This window comes from Prenolepis imparis, unplaced genomic scaffold (assembly GCF_030444845.1).
Source record: "Prenolepis imparis isolate NDT839.2.m4 unplaced genomic scaffold, iyPreImpa1.0 SCAF_4, whole genome shotgun sequence".
Classification (NCBI taxonomy): domain Eukaryota; kingdom Metazoa; phylum Arthropoda; class Insecta; order Hymenoptera; family Formicidae; genus Prenolepis; species Prenolepis imparis.
In genome coordinates, this window is record NW_028141162.1 from 5,388,210 (window position 1) to 5,413,533 (window position 25,324).

At 41.7% G+C, this 25,324-nt stretch overlaps 1 protein-coding gene across 2 annotated transcripts in view; it reads left to right on the forward strand.

Annotated features, from left to right (window-relative positions):
• LOC145934831 (uncharacterized) overlaps nt 1-25,324 on the forward strand; it is a 145,260-nt gene that overhangs the window by 87,031 nt on the left and 32,905 nt on the right. Inside the window, exon 3 of one of the 2 annotated variants that reach the window (XM_083035610.1) lies at nt 9,485-9,529. The exons of the other annotated variant lie outside the window; for it this stretch is intronic. Within the exon in view, the coding sequence (XP_082891736.1) occupies nt 9,485-9,529 (45 nt within the window). The remainder of the gene's footprint in view (nt 1-9,484; nt 9,530-25,324) is intronic. 2 annotated transcript variants of the gene reach the window in all.

The window sequence follows — 25,324 nt, forward strand, 5'->3', positions numbered from 1 at the left end:
TATGCATATCTATATACTATTATTTCATATCATGATATTTAATTTAATCTACTTAATTTTGCTCAATTCAACGTCACTGTTTAAAGCTATTACATAATGTTTGTAATTTTTTAATTGACAAAAAGAGAATAGAATTAGAATTATAATTTAATAATATTTTAAAATTGTGCACAATATGTCACAATTGTCAATCAAATTCAAAAGAATATCGCGGCCAAATTTTTACTGGGAAATACTAATCTAGGTGATCTCGATCTCATTTCTCTAACGAGACGATTCGCAGTCAGGAATTCAGAATCGTCGGGCTCAAGTATCATTTATTAATTGGCAGTTTCTGACGTGTGTAAGACGAGAAATCTGGAGAACGTGATCGTTATTCGCGGAGGATCGGAAAGTGTTTTCGGAAGCGAAAGTGGAGAATCATAAAATGCGGATGAACGTAGGTGCATTCTCGTTTCACGGCTTCAAGAAGGTGAGAATGGGCATGGTATTATTCGAGTAACCGGGACTTCCGCGTCGTCCTTTCCCAAATCCCGAATCATTTTTCCTCGCGACTCGCCGAAGGATTCGCCGAGATTTCGCTCCTCGCTCCGTTTTATCCTGGCATCGGGCCAGCATCGCCGCCAGCTTCGATATCGTGTATTCCTCGCTCTCTTTCGCTCTTCTTCTTCGGCACAGCTGAACGGCATAACGGCAGGAAAAAGATTCCGACGACGGTTTCTAATTTGAAACTGGTTACGTCGCATGAAGCGGCGCTTCCCCTATTTTTATCCGCGCTGCACGCTAGAAAATAAATTGCCTGTATTTTATGACCAAAGGCGACATACCTAGACGGAGAATTATAATGTTCCCGGACAAGATATGGCGGGATGAAAAAAATCAGTGAAAACAATTGCGATGAAAAATACTTGGCTCCTACTTTCTGTTCTCTCTCTCTCTCTTCCTCATTTCTTGTTTTTTTTTTTTTTTTTTTTTTTAATTAAAGTATCTCTTTTCCTTAATATACATTCAATTGAGACTATAATAAATTCAACCGTAATCGATCCATATAATGCGTGTGACATATTTTATGTCACAAAAAGTTTCAAATAGATTTAAAAACGCGTTATTCAATGAAGCGCATTGTTCGCGAAATCAACCCATTTTAATGGTTTTTGACGATAGGAAATTGAAAATGCGCGCGAAAAATAGTCACTGGCCGGAGATAAAGTCACATCGTGCGTGATATACACTCGTTTCATTTTTTCCGTATATGATCGTTCACGTAGCGGATTGTACCTGACGCCGCGATATTGGATTACCGGTGGGAGTTGGTGATAGAAAGAGAGAGAAAGAGAGAAGGCAACACACAATGCCTCGCGCTTTTAATTTAATATACGTGTCGGAGAGTCTTCGGCGGAATCCAGACGCATCAGTACCGAGTCGACCTTCCTGCGATGGCGAAGTGAGTCCGGTTCTTCTCCTCCTCGTACGTTCGCGATAGAAAGGAGACATCGCAAAGAGACCACACACGCATCCTCGATTCGCGTTGTCGCGCGCTGAGAAAAGCTGAAGGGTCCGATCGGTCCTCTAATTAAAATCCGTTCGTGGCGGCCGGCTTCCTCTCATGCCTGAGGTTTTGTTCTCATTCATGAGTGCTACAAGCGTTGTCCGCCATCGCCGTCCGTAAGTCAAACTGTGACCCATCACTTTTCCGTTTATTTTTTTTCTTATAAAGATTCAGCTCGTTGCGATTCTTGTTTAAAAAGAAACGCGCGCGGGAAACTCGAGGTGCGTGTCTCTCTTGTCTTGATATGTTTGGCGAAAATTCATCGCATCGCCGGTGAAAAGCAGAGTTTCGCGATGTGACTCTTAATCTCCCTCGACGCATCGTGTTGCTTTGTTGCCGACGATGAGCGAAGATTTCGCTCGTTTATTATAACCGCGTTTTTTCTAATTCGCGACTCGCGATCGCGCTGATATACAGTGTACAACAGAATATATCATATCGGTTTCTCGATTTATAACCGTGCCGTGTTTTACCGCGCCGGGAAGGTTCCCCGAGAGGAGATTAATCGCTCGCACGAGAAACTGCTTCGCCGCGCGAGAAATTGCTCCGACCGAATGAAATTCGCGTCGATATATGTACCGGAGTGTGTGTCCTTTTCCACGCCGACTATCCTTTCTTGAACGTTGATATCGTAAATCAACATCCGCTCTATCTATAACACGTGACGCAGAGACCAGGCATCGGGTGTCAAAAGGGAGAGCATTCTTGTCCGGCGGATATGTCAGCCTGCTCTGTGATGCCGGTCTCTCTACAAGACATTTTGGTAAATATCTCTCTGTGACTTTTTCTAATAATTGTTGATATGGTCGCTCGAAAGATCTATTAACACCACGACTGCTTGTAATAGCAAGTAATTCTGATATTTTTTAAGTAATTAAATGCGATCCGTGGTAAAACCAGATTTCGCGCGTTTTTATTTTTATTTTTTTTTCCATCAATATTTGATACGCGGATTATCTTTTCCCACGTTTCGTCGCGCGCATATAATTCCCGCAAAATGTCTCTCGTCTCCTGATAATTAAATGAATACGTCACGTTTCGCTATGTATTTATCATGAATATTCGTTCCGCGGTGTATAGCTAAGCGATTTAATTAACTGTCACTTCGAAAAAAAAAAAAAAAATATATATATATATATATATGTTAAATATCATTTCTTGTTGAAATGTATTTTTATTTGAGAAACAAATTTATTAAACGTCACATATTCCTTTTGATAAAAACAGTTTTCTTGTAAAATCTCTTGTAAAATCTCTTGTAAAATCGAGGTTTCTACATCTTCTAAAAACTCCATTATCGATTCCTCTCTCTTTCGTCGAAATAATCGGTTTAATTCACGAGAGAGACGCTCATTTAACAAAGGGACACATATCCGAGAATACGTGTGTCGTCCTCATTGTCCGCCGTCCGGAGGTTCTAGATAATTAATGTTAACGTTTAATGAAATTCCGCGAACGAAAGAAAAGCACAAGGGGCCGTATTGAACTTACGAACGCGCGCTCGTTGCCTACCGGCCTTACGCTCAACCGGTTACACTGGTTTCGCAAGAAAAGAAGCTAAAAAGAGCATTACGGATAGAGCTCTGCACCGCACTCGGGTGGGAGATGCATAAAAAGGGAACGCATTCGATAGCAGCTGCTGTTAAATTCACGAATACGCGTTACGTCATGTATAACCGATCGCAACAATATCGCAAAAATGATTAATCGCACCTTTTTGTCTCGCTCGACGGCGAAAATTGCAGATTAACATCGTTATTCGATGACAAATTGTTCGCATTTTCTCACAAATTCTTTCGACGTTTCTCCGCGATTCTCTCTGGAAACGTTTTTATTTGATGTAAAATCGCTTTGTTGCTGCGTATACATGATATACATATAATCGCAATCTACTAACTCGCCATAATTAATCTTCGAAAATATACATTTGTTTAAAGCAATATGATTTTACGCTTTACTAAAATGTTATACGGCTTGAGTCAACATGAAAAATTTGAAACATGCAAAATAAATTTACATTTTATCCGATACGCTTTACATTTTCTTGTCATTATAACAATATTAACATGGGAGTAAGGCAATTAACAAAATGGAAAAGGAGAGATATAAGCATGCATATGTATCGCGTGCATCATCTTCACATTTTTTTCGACATTTCGTACTTGACATTTCGCACTTGACATTTCGCTTTAAAAATCTGTACATACATATGTTTTCGCGCAAAGTAAGGGTGCACTGACATTTCAGCTTACGGGCGCCGCCGTGATATTTCCAATACATTTTGAAGGCTCGAAAACTTTTCAAAACATGTACGCCAATGTCGCTCTCGAAAAAAAATATTTATAACAATGCCCCTCGACCTTTTTACTCTCGACGGTGGTCTCCCTTGCGTCGAAAACGTTTTGTGAACGTGTCCGCGAAACCGTACGCATTTCGCGGATAAAATTATTAGATCCGTGTCAGCCGACCGAACGCATCAGGGTGAGAGGCCCCCCAAGAGAGACCTAGACGAGGTCAATTTCATTAGCTGACGACTATTGCCAAAGTCCACGCATTTATTTAGCGCCAATCGAAGATGCGCAATGTCCTAAGATAGAAGATTATAAAAAATGCTAATTGCACGATATAGAATTTATTAAAACTGTACAAAGGCATCGAATAATATCTCAATCTCGCAAGAAATATGGAGCAATATATCCGTACTCGATAACGCGAATAACGAATGTATCGATACTCTCGTAAATTTAAACATCCTCATTGTCGTCTCGAGGCCAGCAGCGCCCACGAATTTGGCCTAACTTGCGACGAGGTCGCGCGACATCCGGGGTCGGGGATCGTTTCTCTCTCGGCCGTTTACGGCATCGACCTGAACCGAGAGCAGCAGCCCCGTTTTTAGCAGCGGAAAGAGGAGCGCCCGCGTTTTCTCGCCGTTCGTTTGCTTCTTCGCCGAGAGTATTTTCGTTTCTGGCACGTCGCTGAGGCCTACATCGCGCGACACGGCATGGGCCTCGCTTGGCTCGCGCATTTCCACACGTTATGTAACCTTCGTCGCCCTTAGTCGCGTGTGCGATCATGCTCGTTAGGTGGTTTCTGCGATCGTTTCTAGAGACCGCGCCTTTCAGACGCGGAAATCGCAAATACGGCCATCTTACGCGCGCGTGTTTTGCTCTCCCGGTGTGCTAAATTTCGCGTTGACGTTGCTCGCCGATATAATTCCCGATGAGATGAGTGCTCGCGATCTCGCTAGGCGTGGTACGAATCTTCAAGCACCGAACACCGTGCGATAAAATATACTATTAAAGTACACTATTATCCGGTAATAATAAAATGTCAGATAAAACCTATAATTTCATTCGATCAATGATCAACCTTTGACTGAAAAGAATCCGATAGTGAAAGTCGAAACTCTATAGTTTCGCTACTGAGGACGAATTTTATTATTACGGGGAGTGATGCATTTTAAGTATAATTTATCGCACAAACAATAATTCAAGGCTCGTTCATACTTGTCTAAATATCCTCGCCTTTATCTTTGTTTTCTTTGCGTTGATTTGATCACGTGTCTGCGAAATCGTTTCTAAGATGACGCGCCAGCCGATGTCGTGGTTGCCGGTGGACGATCGAGTGAATTTTTATTACTGGTGTACTACGTTCTTAAACTGGGCCGTGGCTTGCTAGAGAAACTGGTAATGTGTCTATCGGAAAAAAGATAATTCCTTTTTATATGGCGAGTGGCGAGATTTGATGTACTTTTTAATGATAATGAAAATGAAAATGATGTCATTTGTGACGACGTGATTTTTTTCTCGGGTGCTAATATTTATACATGAGAAATTATTTTATAAAATTTATCTGTTAAAATTAATTTTATCTGTTACTTTTCGATTAAGAAAAAATATTCTGGAAAAACTAATATGAATTATTGATAAATCGCGCGCGGGGATTCTCTGTGACATATTCGTTACACATTTCTCGGCTCTAAATAAATATCATTGCGGTCGGGACTAGGCAATTATTAAGCCGGAAAACTGCGTGCTCGGCCGTGTGTTTCTATTTTAATTTAACCAGAGGGAAAAAGAGGGGAGCTCGCGCTTTTATCGGTCGACGAAAGGGAAACGTGCACGTAATCTCGCGACTTACCGCAAATAAACGCGGCCGGATTCGCGCTGCGTCGACGAAGAGAAGAAGATTACGTAAGCGCGTGGTAGGCACGCACCGGAATGCGTGCTTGCGGTGCGATTCCTCGTTTCACGCAAATTTCAAAAATTACGCGACGAAAAGACCGAGTTGCGCAACGCGAAGCGCGCGCGACCGACATCGATCAGCTGATCGAGAGGGCAGCGAGAGAGGGAGGAGGGAGAGAATTGTTTCGCGAGACGCCAATTTGTGCAGTGTCGCGTTATTAATCGGCGGATCGATTCGGCCCTTGATAAAGCGGGTCACACCGTTATGGTAATTCACGCTGACGCGACGATCACGGCGACGTTAATTGACATTGCGTGAATAAATATACGCATTTTCGAGGGCTCGATCGATCGAATATATTGCCATCTCGGGCAAAAAGTGGGTCGATCTTTGGACACGCGCGTGCACACGTTTGCGAATAATCGAGGGCGCGTTCTTTTTTCCGATAGCGCATTTAAGATCGCAGTTGAGATTCGATACCACTAACGATGGAGCTAAACATAATATAAAGCGTTGTGTACCGTGTAAACCAATTGATGCGAGTGATAAAATGAGAGTAAATTTGCGAGTTATAAAAATAGTGATTAGATTTTGCCAAACGTGTTAGAGTATATAAGCTTCACGGAGAACTTTAACGATTTTTCGCACGTTCTTTTCTGCCAAAAAAATTTAATAGCTCGTGTAATGATAAAAAATTTCTCACGCGATATATATCTCGCACGCTACGAAACATATATTAACAACGTGCTGCGCATTCCTACGATGCAGTCTCCGCGCACTATATTTCACGGTGCATTAGAAAGTTCAAAACGTTTAGAGTAACACGTGTATGTATCTACATATACATATACGTTTGTTTCCGACGCGTGCACGAAGCGGATCGTTGGTTCCTCTCGTTAGCCGAAAGGCGCGTAAACGCGCGTTGGTGCAATTATCGTTAACGCTATGCGCTTTTTTCGCGTTCGCGAGTCATACTTAGTTAATATTTCTCCTCGGCGAACCGCGGCGAAATCCCGTAACTGAGTCTGCATGTCAAGATCCCGTTTGCAAAAATCGACCACGATTAATCAAGGAAGATGATATCTACTTTACCTCACCGGAACGCTTAATTAATCTCGGATCACCGGTGCAATCAGCGTTCGCGCTTCTCTCCCGTTAGATAAAAAAAAAGGAAAAAGCGATTTGTGCGTATCTTTCCGGAAACGTGGCGGATAAATAATTTGAGTTGTAATTTTCAGTTGGCTTGTCGCGGCCGCGAGAACGAGGATAATCGTTAAAGCGTTATATTGATAATAGACAGCTTGATAGCGAGTTTATCGTGGGGCCGACGCTTTTACGTCTCTCTCGGCGGTTTCAGTGCGATACGTTTTCTCACACGCGCCGGTCGTTCGCACATTTAACGGCTTGTGTTATCGATCCTCCAATATATTCGGAAACCTTGATAGACGGTAATCGCCACGTTATTCCTGTATATATAAGAGAGACGGGAAGTACCTCTTCCTGACTGATTATTGAAGTATAATGAAGTTCCTGGTCAAGTACTACGACTTCCTGAACATCAAGTTCTCCACGGTGAGATCTTAAAGCACGATGTTTTATTATTGCGACGAGCGTTGCAGAATGCGAGTGACTTTTAAGCGTATCGCGAAACGAGAGTTTATAAGATTACATCGATACCAAAAGATAACTGTGCATGATTTTTTTTCACGAAACGCGTTTCGCTCGAACATCCCGGAAATAATTCTTTCTGATTCTTGATCTCTCGAAGCTTTATTATAATCGGGGAAAAATGGAGAATATATATACACGCTTTTGCCTTGGATCTAAATTACAGGGATTGACAGTCTCGGCATTTATCAATAAATTGCACGCGAATGAAATATCTTTCTTATCGCGTCCGATAATGGACCGCTCGCGAAATCCGCCGACCTCTCAGATATCGCGTATGAAAGAATGCCATTATGCGGATTTCGTAGTTCATTGCAGTCGCAAGAACGATATATTTCGCGAGCGCCTTATCGTGTCATTTATCACTCGTCTCATTTTCTCTTTCCTTTTTCATCGCACTTGCCATGATAATTAGATTTCTCTGAAATGTTTAACCGCGCGCGCGATATCGCTAAAAAAAATTCGGTAATCTTTTCCCCCCAACGTTATCGGGATCTCGAGATCCCCTCGTGATACATGACGATGTTTCTTCTCTTCGAGGAGAAACATTTGTGATCTGTCACTCTTCAAGGATGCGCCCGAGGTAAAGAACCGCGAGTATTCAATGTGTCTGAACTTTGGACGGATGAAAGAAAATATAAGAAAATAATGAATATTCGAAATATTCTTATTTTATTTTATTATATTAAATGTCGAAGACATCTTCATCTGCAATTTTGCATATTATCGTTCGTGTCATCGTGGACATAATACATGGAAATGACTCTATATATGCATATATTATCGAACTTATTGATGGCATCGATGACTCATACGAAGAACCGCAAACCGATAAGACACCAAGATTTTTCACCGATGTCGTATGCGCTCCTCCGTTGAGCAAGAAATGTATCCGGCAAGTTTATTAGTCGGCGATATTATCGGTGTCAGTAAGCGCGATTTAATGTCGCTGTTTGCTGACGTTTCCGCGTGTAACACTGTTGCGTCATATGACACTGTTGTCACATTCGCGAATTGCTAAAATTGCGACGAGACGATTCATCGGTTGATGAGTCGGATGGTTTCTCTATCGATTTCGCAAGTCGAATACGATACGAATCGATGCGTATTTTTCGACGAATTCCGCGACCTCTCGCGCAAGAAAGTTCTTGAAAGTTTCACGTGGCATCGTTCCGGTTTGACCCATCGTTTTCACTAACATAAACATTTTTAGTGGACGCCCGAGTTTTATCGCCAATTATAAAAGTGGAAGTGGCTCGCATATATTTAATTAATACGCTCTTTAATATGCCTTCTTTACACACAATTTGTTTTCGAGATAAAATGTAGCACACGCGTTAAAAATAATAATAGAGTTGATGATTATCTGGATATATTAATGTCTTGGTACAACAGGACGTTTGGTGAAAGTAACGCATGTTTAAAGCGTAGTAAAGATACGCGTTTATTATTAGCACCTCGTTTCGAATTTACCTAATTAATTGCTTTAAAAAAATGCCATTCGAAAAGGGATACAGAGAAAGAGGAGAAAGTATCCCTCGTGGATGCATTTTATTTTGCATAATCGAGGAGAGTTTTTATTGTTCCCTCGAGGAGCAGATAAATATCGATCACTGACATTTTTTTTAGTTTCACCCGGTATTGGTACCGCGAAGTTGGCGAGGTGAGGTGGCTAATGCCCCGTAACAGGACGACAAAGAGCGACAGATGATCACAAAAGCCCAATAGACTTTATCAGCGCGTCACAGAGTGCACCGACATGTTGATGCAATTTGTCAGTCGTTGCACTTTATTGGCGTCTTTATTGGCGCGATTTAGAATCGCTCGTCCGATGCCCCGGCCGCGAAAGCGATCTTAAAACGTGCACTTACCTACACGACATGAAACTCACACGTGTCATTATTATAGATTAAGACGCGAATGAGAAACTCTGTTCGATCTTGGAAACTTTCCGTTTTATTCCTCGCTGCTTTCATTTCAATTTCAATGTCACGAAAGGAAGATTCTATTTCTTACAATAATGCATGCGTAATTAAAAAATTAATTAATGTAATTCTAATCCTTCTTTATTCTGATTTGCAGGTGAGTAGGCGGTCCAAAGAACACGCGACACAAGAGAAGGGAAGGGTGAGTTAATTTAAGTTGTTGTTAGAAATCTCGTAGAGTTGACCGAGAGTTCGCGGAGAAATTCGCGACTGACAGCCGCAAAGTCGTGTTTACACCCACGTGGCGAAACTATATACAGTCGATCGAAACAAAACATTAACAGATCCGTTCGATTAGCATGCAAGTCGCATGTTACGTCCAACAGGAAGGAATCATTTAATAACGCGGTGGAGGACAACTCGCGTCCGTCATATATCGAATATCGCGGATAATTTTGCAATGAATTAATTCTATTATTCGAGTTTGACATATGGTCGGAGACCAGGCGAGACCAAATATAATGTCGTTAGCGGCGTTTAAATATGCACGAGGAGAAACCGATTGTCGATACCGATGCACGTACAACGTACACGTACGTAGCTTGATGAACCATGCAAATCTCGTTGTGTTATCGGAGTTTATTGCGCGAGAGAAATCGCGCTGGTCCCAAAGTGTGTCCGCGCGTGCGCTTTTACTAATAAGCATCCTTCGACGAATGCTCCGACTCCTTGGAGATCGCTGTCGCGGGGTTATACAGCTGCATCAGAGAACGGTTTTGAAATTAGTAGTCTCTTTCTCTCTCTCTCTCTCTCTCTCTCTCCTCCCTCGAGAAAATAACGAGTTTTACTTTCGCGCTCCGTGATTCGTTCCTTTTGCACACATTGATTCACTTTTCTAAATGTTCAACGATCGTAAAACTTTTCTTCTTGCTATGCGGCGACGAAGTTAAACTCGCTGAAGTAATCCAATTTCAATTTTCAATATAAATAAAATTATAGAAATCTAATAGAGTAAGAAATTATGATCGAGAATCGCAACGATGACATTACCGCGTCTGAATAAGATATACAGAAAAATGATTATATATATAAATTCATGAAAATATTTATAATGTTAAAGTGCATGAGATACAAGAGTCGCGAGAGATAGAAATGAGGGCGGGGAATGCTCGACCGAGAAAGACGATTCCCGCAGTGCTGGGCGATGCATTAAAATTTAATCAAGCGAAAGTGCAAAAAACCGTGTCCTTAGGGCATGTTCGGAGCTGTATCAAAAGACTCGCCTCTATCAATATTATGTAACCAAGTGGGTCAGAAAAATCCACGGTCAATTTTGTCGGACGGATATTGCATGTTGCGCTGACAATTTAACACCGTGCGCGTTGCATTTAACATTCCTTCTAATAAAACATCGCGCGTTAATTGTGTCGATTTAATTAATCGAGTCTCTCGAAGAATCGGCAAACTAGCAACCGATCGATCGCATAGAGAGTTCGCAGTCGGATAGGATTTTCGCGAAAGTCTCTAGCGTGCAAAACATGTTGAATTGTGATGGATTTTCCTGGTACAAGATGAGACGTTGATCTTCCGCGTAACGCTTTCGAGTATCTCGAAATTTTCCAAGGGCACACCATTCGACAAGTCCGTAAATATGCTTCGAGCGGGGCCGTGTGTTTGTTCAGTTGCTCTTAAAACACCGAGATAGCGGCCGGCGGCGTCTCATTAAAACCATCTCGCCGGAGGTGTCTCGTTAGAGGCCGCGGCGATGACTCACCAATACTCGCTCGCTTACTTTCTTCGTCTCTAATTGTCGCGACCATTCAACGGCGGTGTGCGAGCAAATTTCTTCAATTACGCGGGTAATCGTGCGTGTCGTTAATTTCGTATAAGTACAACGCGCGCAACTTTCACAGATCTAGGCGAGATGACACGATTCGATAGAACGAGGAGTGATAAATATGAAAAATACGCGTCCCTGTTCTTCTTTAAAAAACATTAGAGATCATTAGAGTTGTTTTTTTGTCCCACATGTTAGAATCGAATTAATCACGCGGTGCTGCGTCAAATATTTTGATAATATGTATTCGGAATGTATCAGCAATCGATGTATGCGATGCGAATGAGAGGATGCGAGAATTATAGTACTCCTCCCTTTGTCGTGATGTTATCTTAACATCGTTAATTAACAAGAGTTAATGGCTTCGTGATCCGGGCGCTTTACACCTGGAGTATGGAAACAGATCGTCGGGAATAATTTCGCAATTTTGGTAATCTCGCGAATGCAAATTAATTACTCGGCCAGCCAGAGAGTCCGCGGCTTCCAAGCTGAAAGGTGGTATAATCGTTCTATCTTGTGGAACTCGGGAGATGCAAAACAAGCAGAAGCCGACAATTAATGGAGATTCGGTGCAGAAATTTTGCGTCATGTCGGACGTGAATATTTCGAATATACTGGACTTTTGTTAATACAGATTATTTCGATCGACGATTCGAAACAGATGAACTGTCGGAAACTAATAATATATCGTCAATCAATCAAGAATAAAAATGGAGCCCGGGAATATATATATGATTTTATTATCTCTCATGTGAAAAAAATTATTTCCAATTTTATTTCGAGTTTGATTGCTCCTTCCGGGTTTTCGTTGCGATTTTTCCTCACGTTCGCACGCGCTCGTCAACGATTTAACGAGAGCATGGTGCGTTTCGCAACTAAGCTGCATACTGAATAGGAGGCCATGCACGCGCGTTCGCTCGCTGTCCGCTTGTATAAATCCTCCGACTGCGAATTCACGTTGATTAGACGTATGTACGCGTCCAATGTGATTATGCAGCCTTGACGCTTAATAGAATTTACAGGCTTGACGACGATGCGCGCGATGCACCGACTCCACGTGTCCCGCTTGTTTATTGTCGCTATATTCTATGGCTTCTCGATTATTTTCCACATATTTCCGCGCGAGAGAAAGAAGAGGGAGAGCGTTCGCGCCGCGACGAATCCAAGGTCGATGACGAATCGCATTTTCTTGCCTCGTTGATTTTTGCGACATGCATAATGTAGCTCGTGTTTTCCGCGCAAATCGCTGAAACGGAAAGAATAAGGGAGGGGAAAAAAAAAAGAAATTGGCCATTTACTCCGAGAGCGAGCGAGATAAACCCTCGACACGGGGTTAACGGCTTAAGAGTCATTGTTGATAACAAGGCCGTTGTGTCGGAACGTATCGACGATGAATCATGAACGGCTTTCGCACATAATAGGACGAAGTCCGCGAATCTCGTTGGGTTACCACCGATATATATATATGTATATATATATATATATATATGTATATACCTATATATTATATGTACGCGACGCGCTGGTGATGGTGAACGTGGGTATACATACGAATGGCAAATCTGATACGCGTATAGGTGTATGTGTGTATATGTGCGCGCGCGCGCGCGCACGGATGCAAAATTAATCGTTCGCAAATGAAAATGGCTCGCGTTCGGTTACAATCGTATCATCGAATTAGCGGAGTTTCCGTGTATTTCGACAGCGTCCATATGTTCATTCGCCCATCTCTATTCAGCACGCGTGGCTGGCATTCGGCGCTCTTTCGTGATTTAACTCCTAAATTAAATAAAAATGAAATTAAAGAATTATTTCTCTACTTCTCCTCGCGTATGATGAAGATTTTTATCGCGATGCTAATTAACGTTCATCTTCCAAGCTAACTTTTAATTGAATTTACACAAAGTCGTTGGAATACGTTGATGAGAAAAGAGAGAAGCGAGAGAACCCCTGAGAATCGACGATGCTCGACTATCGGCTGCGTGTGTATATGTGTAAACAGAATAATCGCAATAACCGTAGCGATATCGGACCCGCGGGGAGATAGACGCATCTCTCGAATGTTTCTCCTCTGGTGGTCTCTCGCGCGGCTCGTTTTGAGAACCTTCGCAAATCTCTCTCGAGCGGTCACTAAACATGTTTACTTACATATTTAAACTCACTCGATGCGTATCCATATATACATTTGTAGGTAGCGCGGGTCGTCACACTTTGGTCGGCGTTTTTCCACCGCGAAAGCTTTTTCGCAGACGAGACCTTCGACTGCGCAACTTTTTCCACGAGCAGCAAAAAATACCGGAGTACATCTCTCATGTGTATGTACATTCGTCGCGAAACGCACGTCAGGCAATAATGATAGTGCGTTTACGCGCGACGTGTGGAATTAATAATAATAATCGTTATAATAAGACACGGTGGAGATCTTTTCTCGTTAAGTAGGTAGAAAATGATCATCCTCGGTCTTGCGTGTGTGTCGTGTAATTGATCGATTTTTCTCTCGCCATTCATTTATGATCAATCATTTTCACGCGAGATTGTCACCATCGTTATACATCGCCAGAACGAATCGGTATCACAAATTTGTTCACCACATTTCCGACAGAATTAGGCTTTTGAAGGCTAAGACGCGCCATTGACGCGGCTATATTTATTACATAGTGCGATTAATGTGGGCGCGGATTCGCGGCGGCGATGGACTTTGTTGTGATCGATACACACTGCGAGGGACGTCGCTTTGATAATCACCCTTTATGATCAACAAGGTGTTAAATCCTTTCCGGGAACGGTCGGCGCGTTTATAAACCTAGGGTAGAGGAGGCATTTTGCGTCAAGAGAGCAAGCGCGTTATCCGCGCGTATATTGTCATCGATTCATTCATAAAAGCGTGCTTCCTCGAGCACCCACGCTTGTTTCTCTCTCTCACCTCGTTGCCGTGGCAACGCGCGTAATTTTCATTCATTCATATGTCTTACGCCGGAGATTCCTTACGCACGTGAGTCATCCGCGGCGCGAGCGTCACGACAGGTAGCAGTCAGTTGTTCATTGATCGTCGTCGCGAACACTTTCGCCGCGAGATGATTGTGTAACGCTTCGAGAGGGACGCGCGATATCATTCGGATGCTGAGCTTGAACGCGATAAGGAGGAATGAAGTTCCACGAGTGGCAGGAGCGCGCCGAGACTTGGCTAGGAGTGGGAAAAGCGCGAGAGAGATATTTTCAGGCAAGTATACATAATACATACGTATACATGTCGCTCGAATGTAGGACGCGCGAAATTAACGCGCGCAGCAGCCCCTGTCGCCTGTCGCCTTTACGTCCTCTCCCCTGTGATAACGAAAAGTTACGCGAAAGGTAGGAAAAGTTTCAAACTTTCACTCTCTTTGTCTCTCTTTCCGAGGTATCTTGCGAATACTCTCATCTTACTGCACGGAGATAATTTTAAAGTAATGGCGACGGATAGACGGAGTGACGGGGCAGTCAGAAAGAGAACTATATGACTGTGAATTTTGCGAGATTGAAAAAGGGAGAAAGAGAGGATAAAATAATCGTGTTTAAATAAAAGCGCGACAAAGTGTAACGCCGACAGGTATGCTTTCAGAGAGGGGAATTAAAATTCCGATATATTCAGATAGGCTTTCTTAATACGCGACCTGCATTAAGTCATAATATGAGTCATTTCCTTCGCTGACTAGATAGAGCCGGCGGTACCTAACGCACAATTACGCGCCCAGAGCGAACTACTCATGCTACACGCTCTTAGTAATCAGCTCGCGGTATCTGCGGATTTCTGTCTTTCCACGTATCCTAATGACGTCCGAGTCCGGGTCCTTGTCGTTTCGCTCGCTAGTGTGTCCGACTATATACGATTGCGTACTTATACGGGGAACCGATTAAAGGCAAACGACCGAGTACTTTTCCTCGCGATTTATGTCTTGTCAGCGATTTCAACGCATGTTTATTCGCGTCGCGACAACTTTTTGTTCACATTACAACTTTTATTCTTTTTTTTTTTTTTGGACATTGATGTCCATCATGAGAAACATCTTCTTCTTTCATTTGTAATCTCAAGATCTCATCTCTTGAGATACTCGGTAGTTTCTGTTGTTTTAGTCGTAATTGAAGTCGTTTAAAAAGGAAACGCAGAAGCATTTATCAGTCTGTTCACGAACGTTTAGCTTTGATAAAACGTTCTCGCGGTTTTTCCACGGTTTAATTATTATCAACGCCAACAGGAATGCAGCATCGTGAGGCTAACGCAGATTATTAATGAGCAGGAAGGAACGCGAGAACGTTGATGAACAATCTGCATTTTTACTCATTCACGTTTCACGACTTCGTTGAAAGAATATTTTAAAGTAATCTGTTTTTTTTTTCCTCAAATAGCATACATATGATTGTAGTTGCGTGAAGAATGTAATGAGTGAGTAATACATGAATAATTATTAGAAATATTAGATGAATAATCATTAGGAACGCGCAACAGGTGCAAATAATAGTGACATTTCCGTTGTCGTGAAAAAAATATATTTTTCTTCTTATTCCTTCTATGACAATTCAGATAATTATTCGACCAAAGTTACCGTTCGTAATATCTGCTTCATGCTTGATCCGACAGTAATACAAAAAGCGTAGATTGTATCGTGATCGTTTTTGCGTTTTATTGTACGATCTTTCTTTCGAGCAATGCGTCGGAAAATCGCAAAGGAGCTGCCGGTTAGATATCGTTAGCGAGGTTACAACAGACAGCTTGAACGTGAGGCCGTTCCAGGCCACGTTTTCTACACCGGAACGAACGCAACACGGAATAGGCGAGAGAGAGGAAAGGAGGCCGAGCGACACAGAGAACAAACCCGCGAGCGTTGCGTCCGTCGCGGTAATAATGACGAAATTCCAATCATTACCTGTTTTACGCGAATCCGTATGCGGAAGGGTAAAGTGCGCTGCCATGTCGGATGTATTTCGCCCGCGGAAAATTGGCATTTTTTCGCGAGGACAATACGCATAATTTTTCATTTTTTCGACGCTTTTTTAACGATGGGAAAAAAAATTTCGCGTCACTCCTTTTCCCGCGGAATTGCCGCAACACTTCCAAGTCGAGCAAAAAATTGGCACTTTTGCGACGAGTAACTCAAGTGACACTTTCCTCCGGGAGATATGTTATGGCAACTCGCGAACGCAAGAGCGAGAGCGCATTTTACGACTCTGAAACCGAAGGACGAATATGTCTACGTTTATAAATCTATAAAAGTGTGTTATATGGAGAACGCGAGTGAGAAAAATATTTCATGGAGATAGAATATGAGATGCACCGCGCTGGGGATCAACAATGTAATACGGCGTATGGTATTGTTTTCCTTGCCGCTGCACAAGTGTATACTCTGCACGTCCTCCAACTATTACATTTACAACGCAATCTCGATTTTTACGAACCCCCGACATGGCACGTTTGCCCGTTTACCGTCGTGATATTATTATGGAATACGCTTTGTGCGCCTGCTATTACTAAACAAAACGCACAGGGATATCGAGAAAGGGAATATTACCGTTCTCAGGAATATTACCTCTGTCTCTTTCTTTTCCGCGGAATTACCAAGATCACGTGAGCCAAGTATTACTTCTCGATATCCCGAGTATATTCTCTGAGCGAATCGAGAGAATGCGACTCAACTTCGGTTATCAATTTTCGGTTGATTAAATTGTTCCAAAGTGTTTCGATGCGCAAGTAAATAGACAACGATAGATGCCCGCCCTGATCATAATGCATGATAATGCGATGCGCCAGAAAACAGCAATGTATGGAGATATAAATAAATCAGGAGAGAAAGCGGCTCCTTTTCTTCTTGAACGCAGCTGAAATCGTCGGAAAGCGAGTAGAATGCGCTTGTTCTCTTTTTTTTTTCCTTCTAATCGGCGACCGTGCTTGACAAACGGATCTCGACTGAGAGATGAAAATGACATGCACGAATCATCGTTTATCGGATGAATGTTTTCGTTTTATGCTTGATATGACAGATTTGAATATATACAGATTTGTGATTCGCGACGTTCCAAGCTCCTCAAGTTGATTTGTTTCTCTTTTAACGATTAGCATGGAAAAATATATACGCAGCCATATACTTTTCACGTTAAAAGAATATTAAGAAAATGAATTCTCTTCGTACATAAAATTACGAGTAATTTTTGCGGAAAGCGTAAGAGTTTGTCGAGCGAATATATATTATTATTCTCATTATGCGTGACGATTCGAAACAGAGATAACCCCCGGGAGGCGTCAGGGATTTCCTGCTGATGCTCGATTGCCGCCGTCGACTATGATAACGACGGGCTTCCTCGAGGGATTCGATTATCTGAATGTCGGAAAGACAGAAACGAAATACGGAAACGCGGAGACACGAGCAAGCCAGGTACGCTTGTACCTGATGCATTCGACACGAGGCAAAAGAGAGAGATTTCGTCTTTGAGTAAACACGCACCGGATAATCGTTATTGAGTCAGCACGACTGTCCCTCTCATTTTCGTGACGCGGTATAATCGGCGATGAATCACGAGACGCGGGTTTTTTTTTCTTTTTTTTTTTATTTTCTTTATGTTACTACTCTAGGAGTCGCGATTCCTGCTGCGTGCCTCTCGACACATTTGCATTGGCGTCTGTCTCCGACGAATTAATTATTTAGCGCGTGAGTTGGGTTCGTCTCGACGCGGAATTTATTCTGCGAAGCAAAGTTTGTTGGAATTTTTTTTTAGTTACGTGGAATTTTACTGTCTACTTATATTTCGGAAATATTACTCGAGACACGAAAGATACATGTCAGTGACAGAAAAGTAAACGAGTATGATATTAAATCTGAAGATAAATGGATGACATTTATCATCGATTCGTAATGCGATCTCATCGAGATAAAGAAAATCACGAAACACGATTAGAAGTTCGCGAAAGGCGAACGCGCACACTCGTGTAAATTTCTGATAATGAATCACCGGAGACCGGTAGTCGGTCTAACGTCGATAATCGCGCAGGTGAAGTCACTGCCGTTTTATCTAGACTCCGTTCGCGTTTACAACGTTTCGCTTCTCGACGATGTCTACGTCGATTGCGTCGCAAAAACGCTCGCCCACTAGGGGATTACGGTTTTAGAGGCTTTTTCGGTAAAATCGGGTCAGACAGCTGTCACGTACACTTCAGCTATCACTTCCTCTTCTCATTTCTTCTTTACAAAGGCCCCGCGATCACGTGCACAAGCGGGACACCCACGCGAACGCACACCCTCGTAAATGCACCGTTCGCGCCGACATAATAAGGGCCCCGCGCGAACTTCCATTGTCCACTTACGGTTTTAAAGTCTCCTCCTGTCGGATGGAGGAGGAGACGAACTGACACGGCAGGAAAGGGGTACGGAAGGTACGGGAGAGGAAGTCGCGTATGGTGACACATGAGTCTGGGGCCCAATGTCGCGTTAGGACCGGACGGGGAGGGCGGGCTATGCTCCTGCGAATTTATATGCGATTACGCTGACAGCAACAGCAAACGATCTTGCCAACGATGCCGCCAGGACTCTAGACGGGCCCCGTTATGAACCGTTGCCATTACGTGACCGGACAAGCGTATTGGACAATCGTTGATTTTGATGTCGCTGTTATTATTCACCTCGACATGTACCGTCTGCACGTGTATTCCGCGTTTTTTTAAAAATAATTACGTGACGCTTAATTTCAATGTTATTCTTGCACTTATGAAATATTAATAACTTTATTGAATCTACCAGTATACACGTAATTGTACAATAGAAATTATACAGAGAAATATAATTGTCAAAAGGCGAGGCAGTGGCAAACAGCTAATACTAAGTTTAATTTGGCTAAATATAAAAAGAATCCACAAAGTAATTAACAATAAAAAATATATGTAAAAGTATACGATATAATTAAACAAAGTGAGTGAATAAAATATTATAGAAATGAATAAATAAAATATAAATGTCAGAAAAAAATAAAATCGATAAATAAGGATATAAATTATGCACAAAGCACCGCGATGCAATAACCGAGAGCTAAGACTGCGTTGCCTCTTTCTCTTTCAAGTAACGAGAATTTACGAACTGCCTTCATTATCAATGAATGTCTAATTGGGAATCCCGAAAGACGCTAACTGAGGTGTCAATCTACTGGCTCTTGACCTCGAGGGTTAAAGGCCGAAGCAGCACACGAGACTCGCGCGTAACTGGCAGTCGGGAATATAAATGGAGCACGAAACCGAGATAAGAATCGCAATAAAGACACGCGGTCGGCCGAAAAACTTTTATTCACCTGCTGCCGCGGCAGCGATACGTAACAAAGATCCGTCCTCACGCGATCAGGAAGTTTGCGGTTTTCATTCCGTGCGACCGTCTTGGAGACTCTTGGACGTGGATATTACTTTGACAAGTTGATTCTGACCACAGGCGGTACGATTACGATTTAGCTTACATAAAGTGTCTCGGGTTTCTCGCATTATGTTTCACATCTAGAGCTTCTTTCTCTCTTCCAATATTGTTTCTTTAAAAATTTTCGCAAATATTTTTATTTTTATATTTAGATATTTAATCAATTTAATTACAATTATTACACAGTTGAAAAATTTCTGTTAAATTTAACAGATATCACCTGTCCCAAACGGTCCACAGAAATTTTTGTGTTAATTTAACATAATACGGATATTAAATGATGACACGAATACTGTGTTAATATTTTAACACAAAATAAATGCAAACTCCAACTAATTTGAAATAAATTTTATGTAAAATTAACATAATTTTAATGTAAAAATTAACTTAAAAAAATGGTTAATTTTACCCGCGTGGAAAATAAAAATCATCAGTATCCTACAACTGTCTAGTTATATTAGCTAATAATAGAATTGTAATGCTTGTGGTTAATTATTAATATATTGATATTATATTTTTTTACTTTACCTTTGCAATCGCTGAAAAATCTCGGTACCTTCGAAGATTCGACGGAATCTTCACATTATGATCTGTGCGCGTTATTCACTGCGCCAAATTCGAATTGATACATTCAGTAAATTTGTTACTTATATAAAAAGTTTAAATGGTATACAAAATATTTTTCATTTTTAATTAAAGTTTTTTGCTAGACAAGTATGAGGTGATAATTAGATAAGTTTTAAATAACGCCATCTATAACTCAGAATAACTAGATAATATATAGGTAGAAATTGGATATGTATTATGAGAAACATGATTTTTTTTTTACTTAAAACTGACTAGTATTTAGCTAGTAGCTATCTAATAACTATACAATTTTTGTAGTTGAATACGATATCATGGTTAACTCCAAATAACTATATAATCACTGACTAAGCATTTAAAGTATGACATACATCGAAAAATCTGGCAAGTGATAATATTACTAGTTAGATATTCAATATAGTTTAGAATAGCTAGCCACAAGCATTTGCCTCAGTTCCATGAGACAATTTTCCACACGGGTACATTTTATCATCCCCACTTATATTATAAATTATAAAGTAAAATTAACATTTTTTTCTGTAAATTTTAACAAATAAATCTTGTTACTAATAATACGGAACATATTTATTGTCTAATATTAAAAATAGATGCACAGTGTGTTATTTTTACATTTTTTTCAGTTATTCTGATAATTTAACAATTGAGTTAATTAACAGAACAGCAATATGTTAAATTAACACATGAATGTGTTAAATATTTAACACAAAAATTTTAACGGGCATTTTTTTTAACAAGGAAACAAATTTTTCAACTGTGTACTATTAAATTGATTCAAAAATTCATTTATCCTTCGGGAGCACGAGAGTGTATCGTTTTACATCGAAGAGTTTTACGTCGAAGAGTTTTACGTCCAGCTCGCGAGTTTTTTAACGAGTGTTTCTCGTCGATGCTATAAACTGTGAACGGAAGTGAGTCGCCGCGCAAATCCGCAATTTCCACTCGTCACTTCGCAGGGAGTAACGGCAGATAAGAGTGAAAGTAAAGCAAACTGTTTTTTGCTCGCGATGCAACGCAATCCGGACGATTTATATATTTTATTGCACTGTGCATATACTCTCTGTACGCGGCGAGATAGTTAACGGCGGGGCATAAAGAGAGTATTCCTCTTCTCGATAGTTGTAAATCACGCGGAAAGGGCACGCGATATATATATATATACATACACACACGTAGGAAAATCGTTTGCGCAATCGTCGATGATATCGATGCGCTTTTTATTTACACACGTTTCGTTCGAATCAGAAAATTTATGACTCCTCAATTTATAATGTTTACATCGCGCCTGCGATAGCTCGTCTTTATTTTGACGTGTTAAGCGCCGCCGTCTTGTTGTCCCAAGTGTCACATCTCGTGTCGACTCCTCTTCTTCATTGTATTACGACCGAGACGTGATTCATTATGCCCATCATTATATATCATTCGATTTTACACGAGAATTACACCGAAACGGCGCCGCAGCTTTTTCCCACACATACAATATACAATTCCTTCCTGAAAAAAGTCTCATTATCCCGGCAGTTCCACCCTTTTCCATTCATCGATTCAATTTTCTCTCGCACACATTTACATACGCGCAAGACACGTATACGCACACATGCGAGACACGCGCAACAGCTGTTCATATGCGTGATCCACCGACACGCGTATGCGTGTATCTCGACGGTTGGCGATTGGCGACAACCGGACGGTGGGGATAAGGAAAAGGCGCGCAAGTGGGGGCGGCCACAATTCCCGCACACGGGGTATCGTGTGTTGTGAGTGAGTGAAAACCAGTCAGTCAGTCAGTCACTCAGTCAAGCGGCAGGTCAGTCGAGTACGCCGCTGTAGCATCATCGTCCGCGGGTTCGCTCTTCTCGCATTCGAGGGGGCAAAGAAGAAAAGGAGCACGACAAGACGTCATCTCGAATGGATTCGGATCTTACCCGCGATTCTGTAAACTCCACTGCCTTGTACACTGCCTTTCGCGCACTGCCGGACCGATTTCGTGTCTGTTAATTGTTAATCGTTTCCTCGCATATATGTACGTAAAAAAAAAATATATATATATTATATATAGCCTAGCCTTGTAAAGTTTCTATTCCGTCGCGATCAACGCGAATAACATGCTCGCGAGATCTATGTGTTCCAATGAATGTCGACTCCCGTATCAGTAGTGTGGTGATAGATAGTCAGCGCAGTAGTATATCTCGCGTGACAAGTGAGAAAAACAGCAGCCGCGAGGATGCCGAGTCAGACTACCACGATTCTCCTCAAGTGCTCTATGGTGGATGTGCCCGCGCTCAACCACGTGAAGCTCAAGTCTCTTTACGGAGTAAGTAATGGGTGTATGTGTGCGTGGCATATGTATGCACTCGACAGACAGCCCAGGGGGTGTAACGGGACGTCACGACGACGATGTCGTCCCCTGGTCGATCTCGTGAGAAAGATCGTGCCAAATTGCGTCTCTCGTAGAGATCCTTTTGTTATTGAATCGTAGAAAGGAGCGTTCGTGCCATAAACAGACATTCGTCGTAAGTTTTGTTTCATTCTGAGGAAACAAATCTCGATCGATTTAATTAGTTTCCAATTGGTTAGGAGGCTAATGAGGAATAAATGAGAAAATACATTTGACAATTAGTATTCACGAGAGAGAGAGAGAGAGAGAAAGAGAGAGATATTTTATTCTAATTCTAATGACTACCCGGATGTTATTGTCCGCGTGTTAAAACGCAGTTCCGCTGACCGACTTCTTTTGTCTGGTCTCGACTAAAAGTCATCGATACAGAGTCGAACGTAAACATCGAAACATCTCTCGCGACCTCTGTTCGGTTTACATGAATTTTTATTCACTCGTTGCTCACATGATTCTAAATTATAAATACACAGCGCAAGTGCGCGCAGAAATTTACAAACGATCCACCTTACACACGTTCGAGACGCTATTAGATACCTTATTCCGAAACTCGCGCGCAAAACTTCCCAGAAACGACGGTGGTATATTTCATTTTTCCGCGAATGAGCACGCGCGCGCATCGTCACGAGACGACCAGACGGAGGGTCAGTCGGAGAAAAAAAGAAAAAAAAATGCGAATGCACATGCACGTCTATGCCCCGAGGGTACCGGCTGAAAGGGTTGAATAAAAGGGAAGGTCTGCCGCGTCTGGAGATGCTTGCGCCTCATTAACGTTAACCTCATTCGACGCGAATGCAGATGCATTTACGGTTACAGGAGGCAGTCTCACGCTCGGCTCCTCTCTCGCGAATACACAGAAAATAATGCGGCGATGGCGTGTTTACACACGCGGGATAATCTTCCCAATTTATTAAATTGCGAGAAAACTCAATTGTCGAGGGGTACATTTTTTTTATTTCACAATACAACGGAGAACTTTTCGCGGAAAAATATGTTTCGAGAGAGAAGAAAATGAAATTTATATATCACCATCGTAAAAACTCTGCCACGAACAGCAAAACAGTCAACAACTTTGGATTGTTCCTCTCTTCCTTGAGAGAGAGAGAGAGAGAGAGAAAGACCCTTGTTGCGAGAACCTCTTCTCATAATATCGTGGTGTAGCCTTCAATAGTATAAACGCGCCACTGCATTGCTGCACCAGCAGGGAGTGCAACATGAGCGCAACGACGGCTAATCACAACTCGTCGTGCCGTAGTGTATATCTCGTATTGACAAACGGACAATGGACTCTCGTGTTGCGAGAAGAATGCGCCCGAGCGTATTGTGCTCGTCGAAGCTAGACGACAAGATACGATATGCGGAAAGCGCGAAAGCTGTCGGTAACGAGCGTAATATACTGAGAAAACTCGGTTTGTCGAAATTACGTTTCGCTACTCATCATTGAAGGTTATCGCTCCAATTATCGACACACGTCGAGAGGAATTTACTGAACTTTCGTTACGATATAATAATATATGTTATATACATAATATATTTATATACGTATATAATTTAAAGTAATACAATGTGCGCGAATCTGTTATATTCCACTGCGTATCATCATATTCGCGTTCCTGAATATTCCTATGACATATATATTTGGCTCGTAGAAAAGATAAAAAATAAAATTGTAAAATATATTCTTGACATCTAAGCTAACGATAATCTTGTTTAAAGCACGAAACATATATAGTTACAAAAATACTTCTGTATTTTTGTCGACACGCTTAGATAGTATATCACCTTTATTGTATCTAATATGAAGCGAATTAATCTGTGACGATGCATTATCCGATATAGATGTGATTGATATTGAGCGGTAGAGAGAGAGAAGAAAAGATCTGTACATATATATATGTATAGAGGAGAGATAGGAGCAACGAGTGACTGCTCGTATACGACGAAGCTTAAGGTTCGCCTCTCGTATCGTTTAGGTTCTAAATATAAAAAGATAGGCCCAATTTCTGTCAAGTACGGCAGGAGGGCGAAGCAACTGTGACAAGAGGATTCACAGGGACCCCTGGAAGATCGAAAAGTTAAACACGCATTTCCTTCGTACGAAAATAGTAGGAATCGTATCCGAATTTGCCAATCGATCGATAACATCCGGTTTGATTTCCCAGAATTTACAACGCGTCAAATCGGATATCTTTATTCTTTTATTACGGAAGATGTAAAGTTGCGCAAACGTCAAACTTTTCCGAGATAGCGAAGAAGAGCCGACGCGATAATCTAAAGATTAATAATAAATTCTAAAGAAAGAGAAAGAAAGAGAGAGAGTTCGCAGCACTTTCTTCCAATTTGTTTAGCAAATTACGAACGCACGAGCTAAAGATATAAGTATACCTTGCACGCGATTTGTCGATATGTCCAGACTTATCAGAGGCAGTTTATTGAAATCTCCGTTCTGGTAAATTCACTTGAGATTAATTTTTCGACGAGGCGACGAGATAACTTGCGAGATAGCATCTCTACATTTAATGCGGTGAGAATACAGTTGACCAAAATTTCTCAGCGGCGCATGACGGGGTCCCGGGGGACACGTGCGTGCACGTGTCTTTTAATGGGTGGCATTGAAGATGCTCCATATGCGTGTCGAGTGTCCCCAACCTCGTTCCGGATAAAAAAAAACGAGATAAATAAATCGTCCAGCGAGAGAGAAATCGGGTATATCGTGATATCGTCGTGTTATCTCGGATAAGG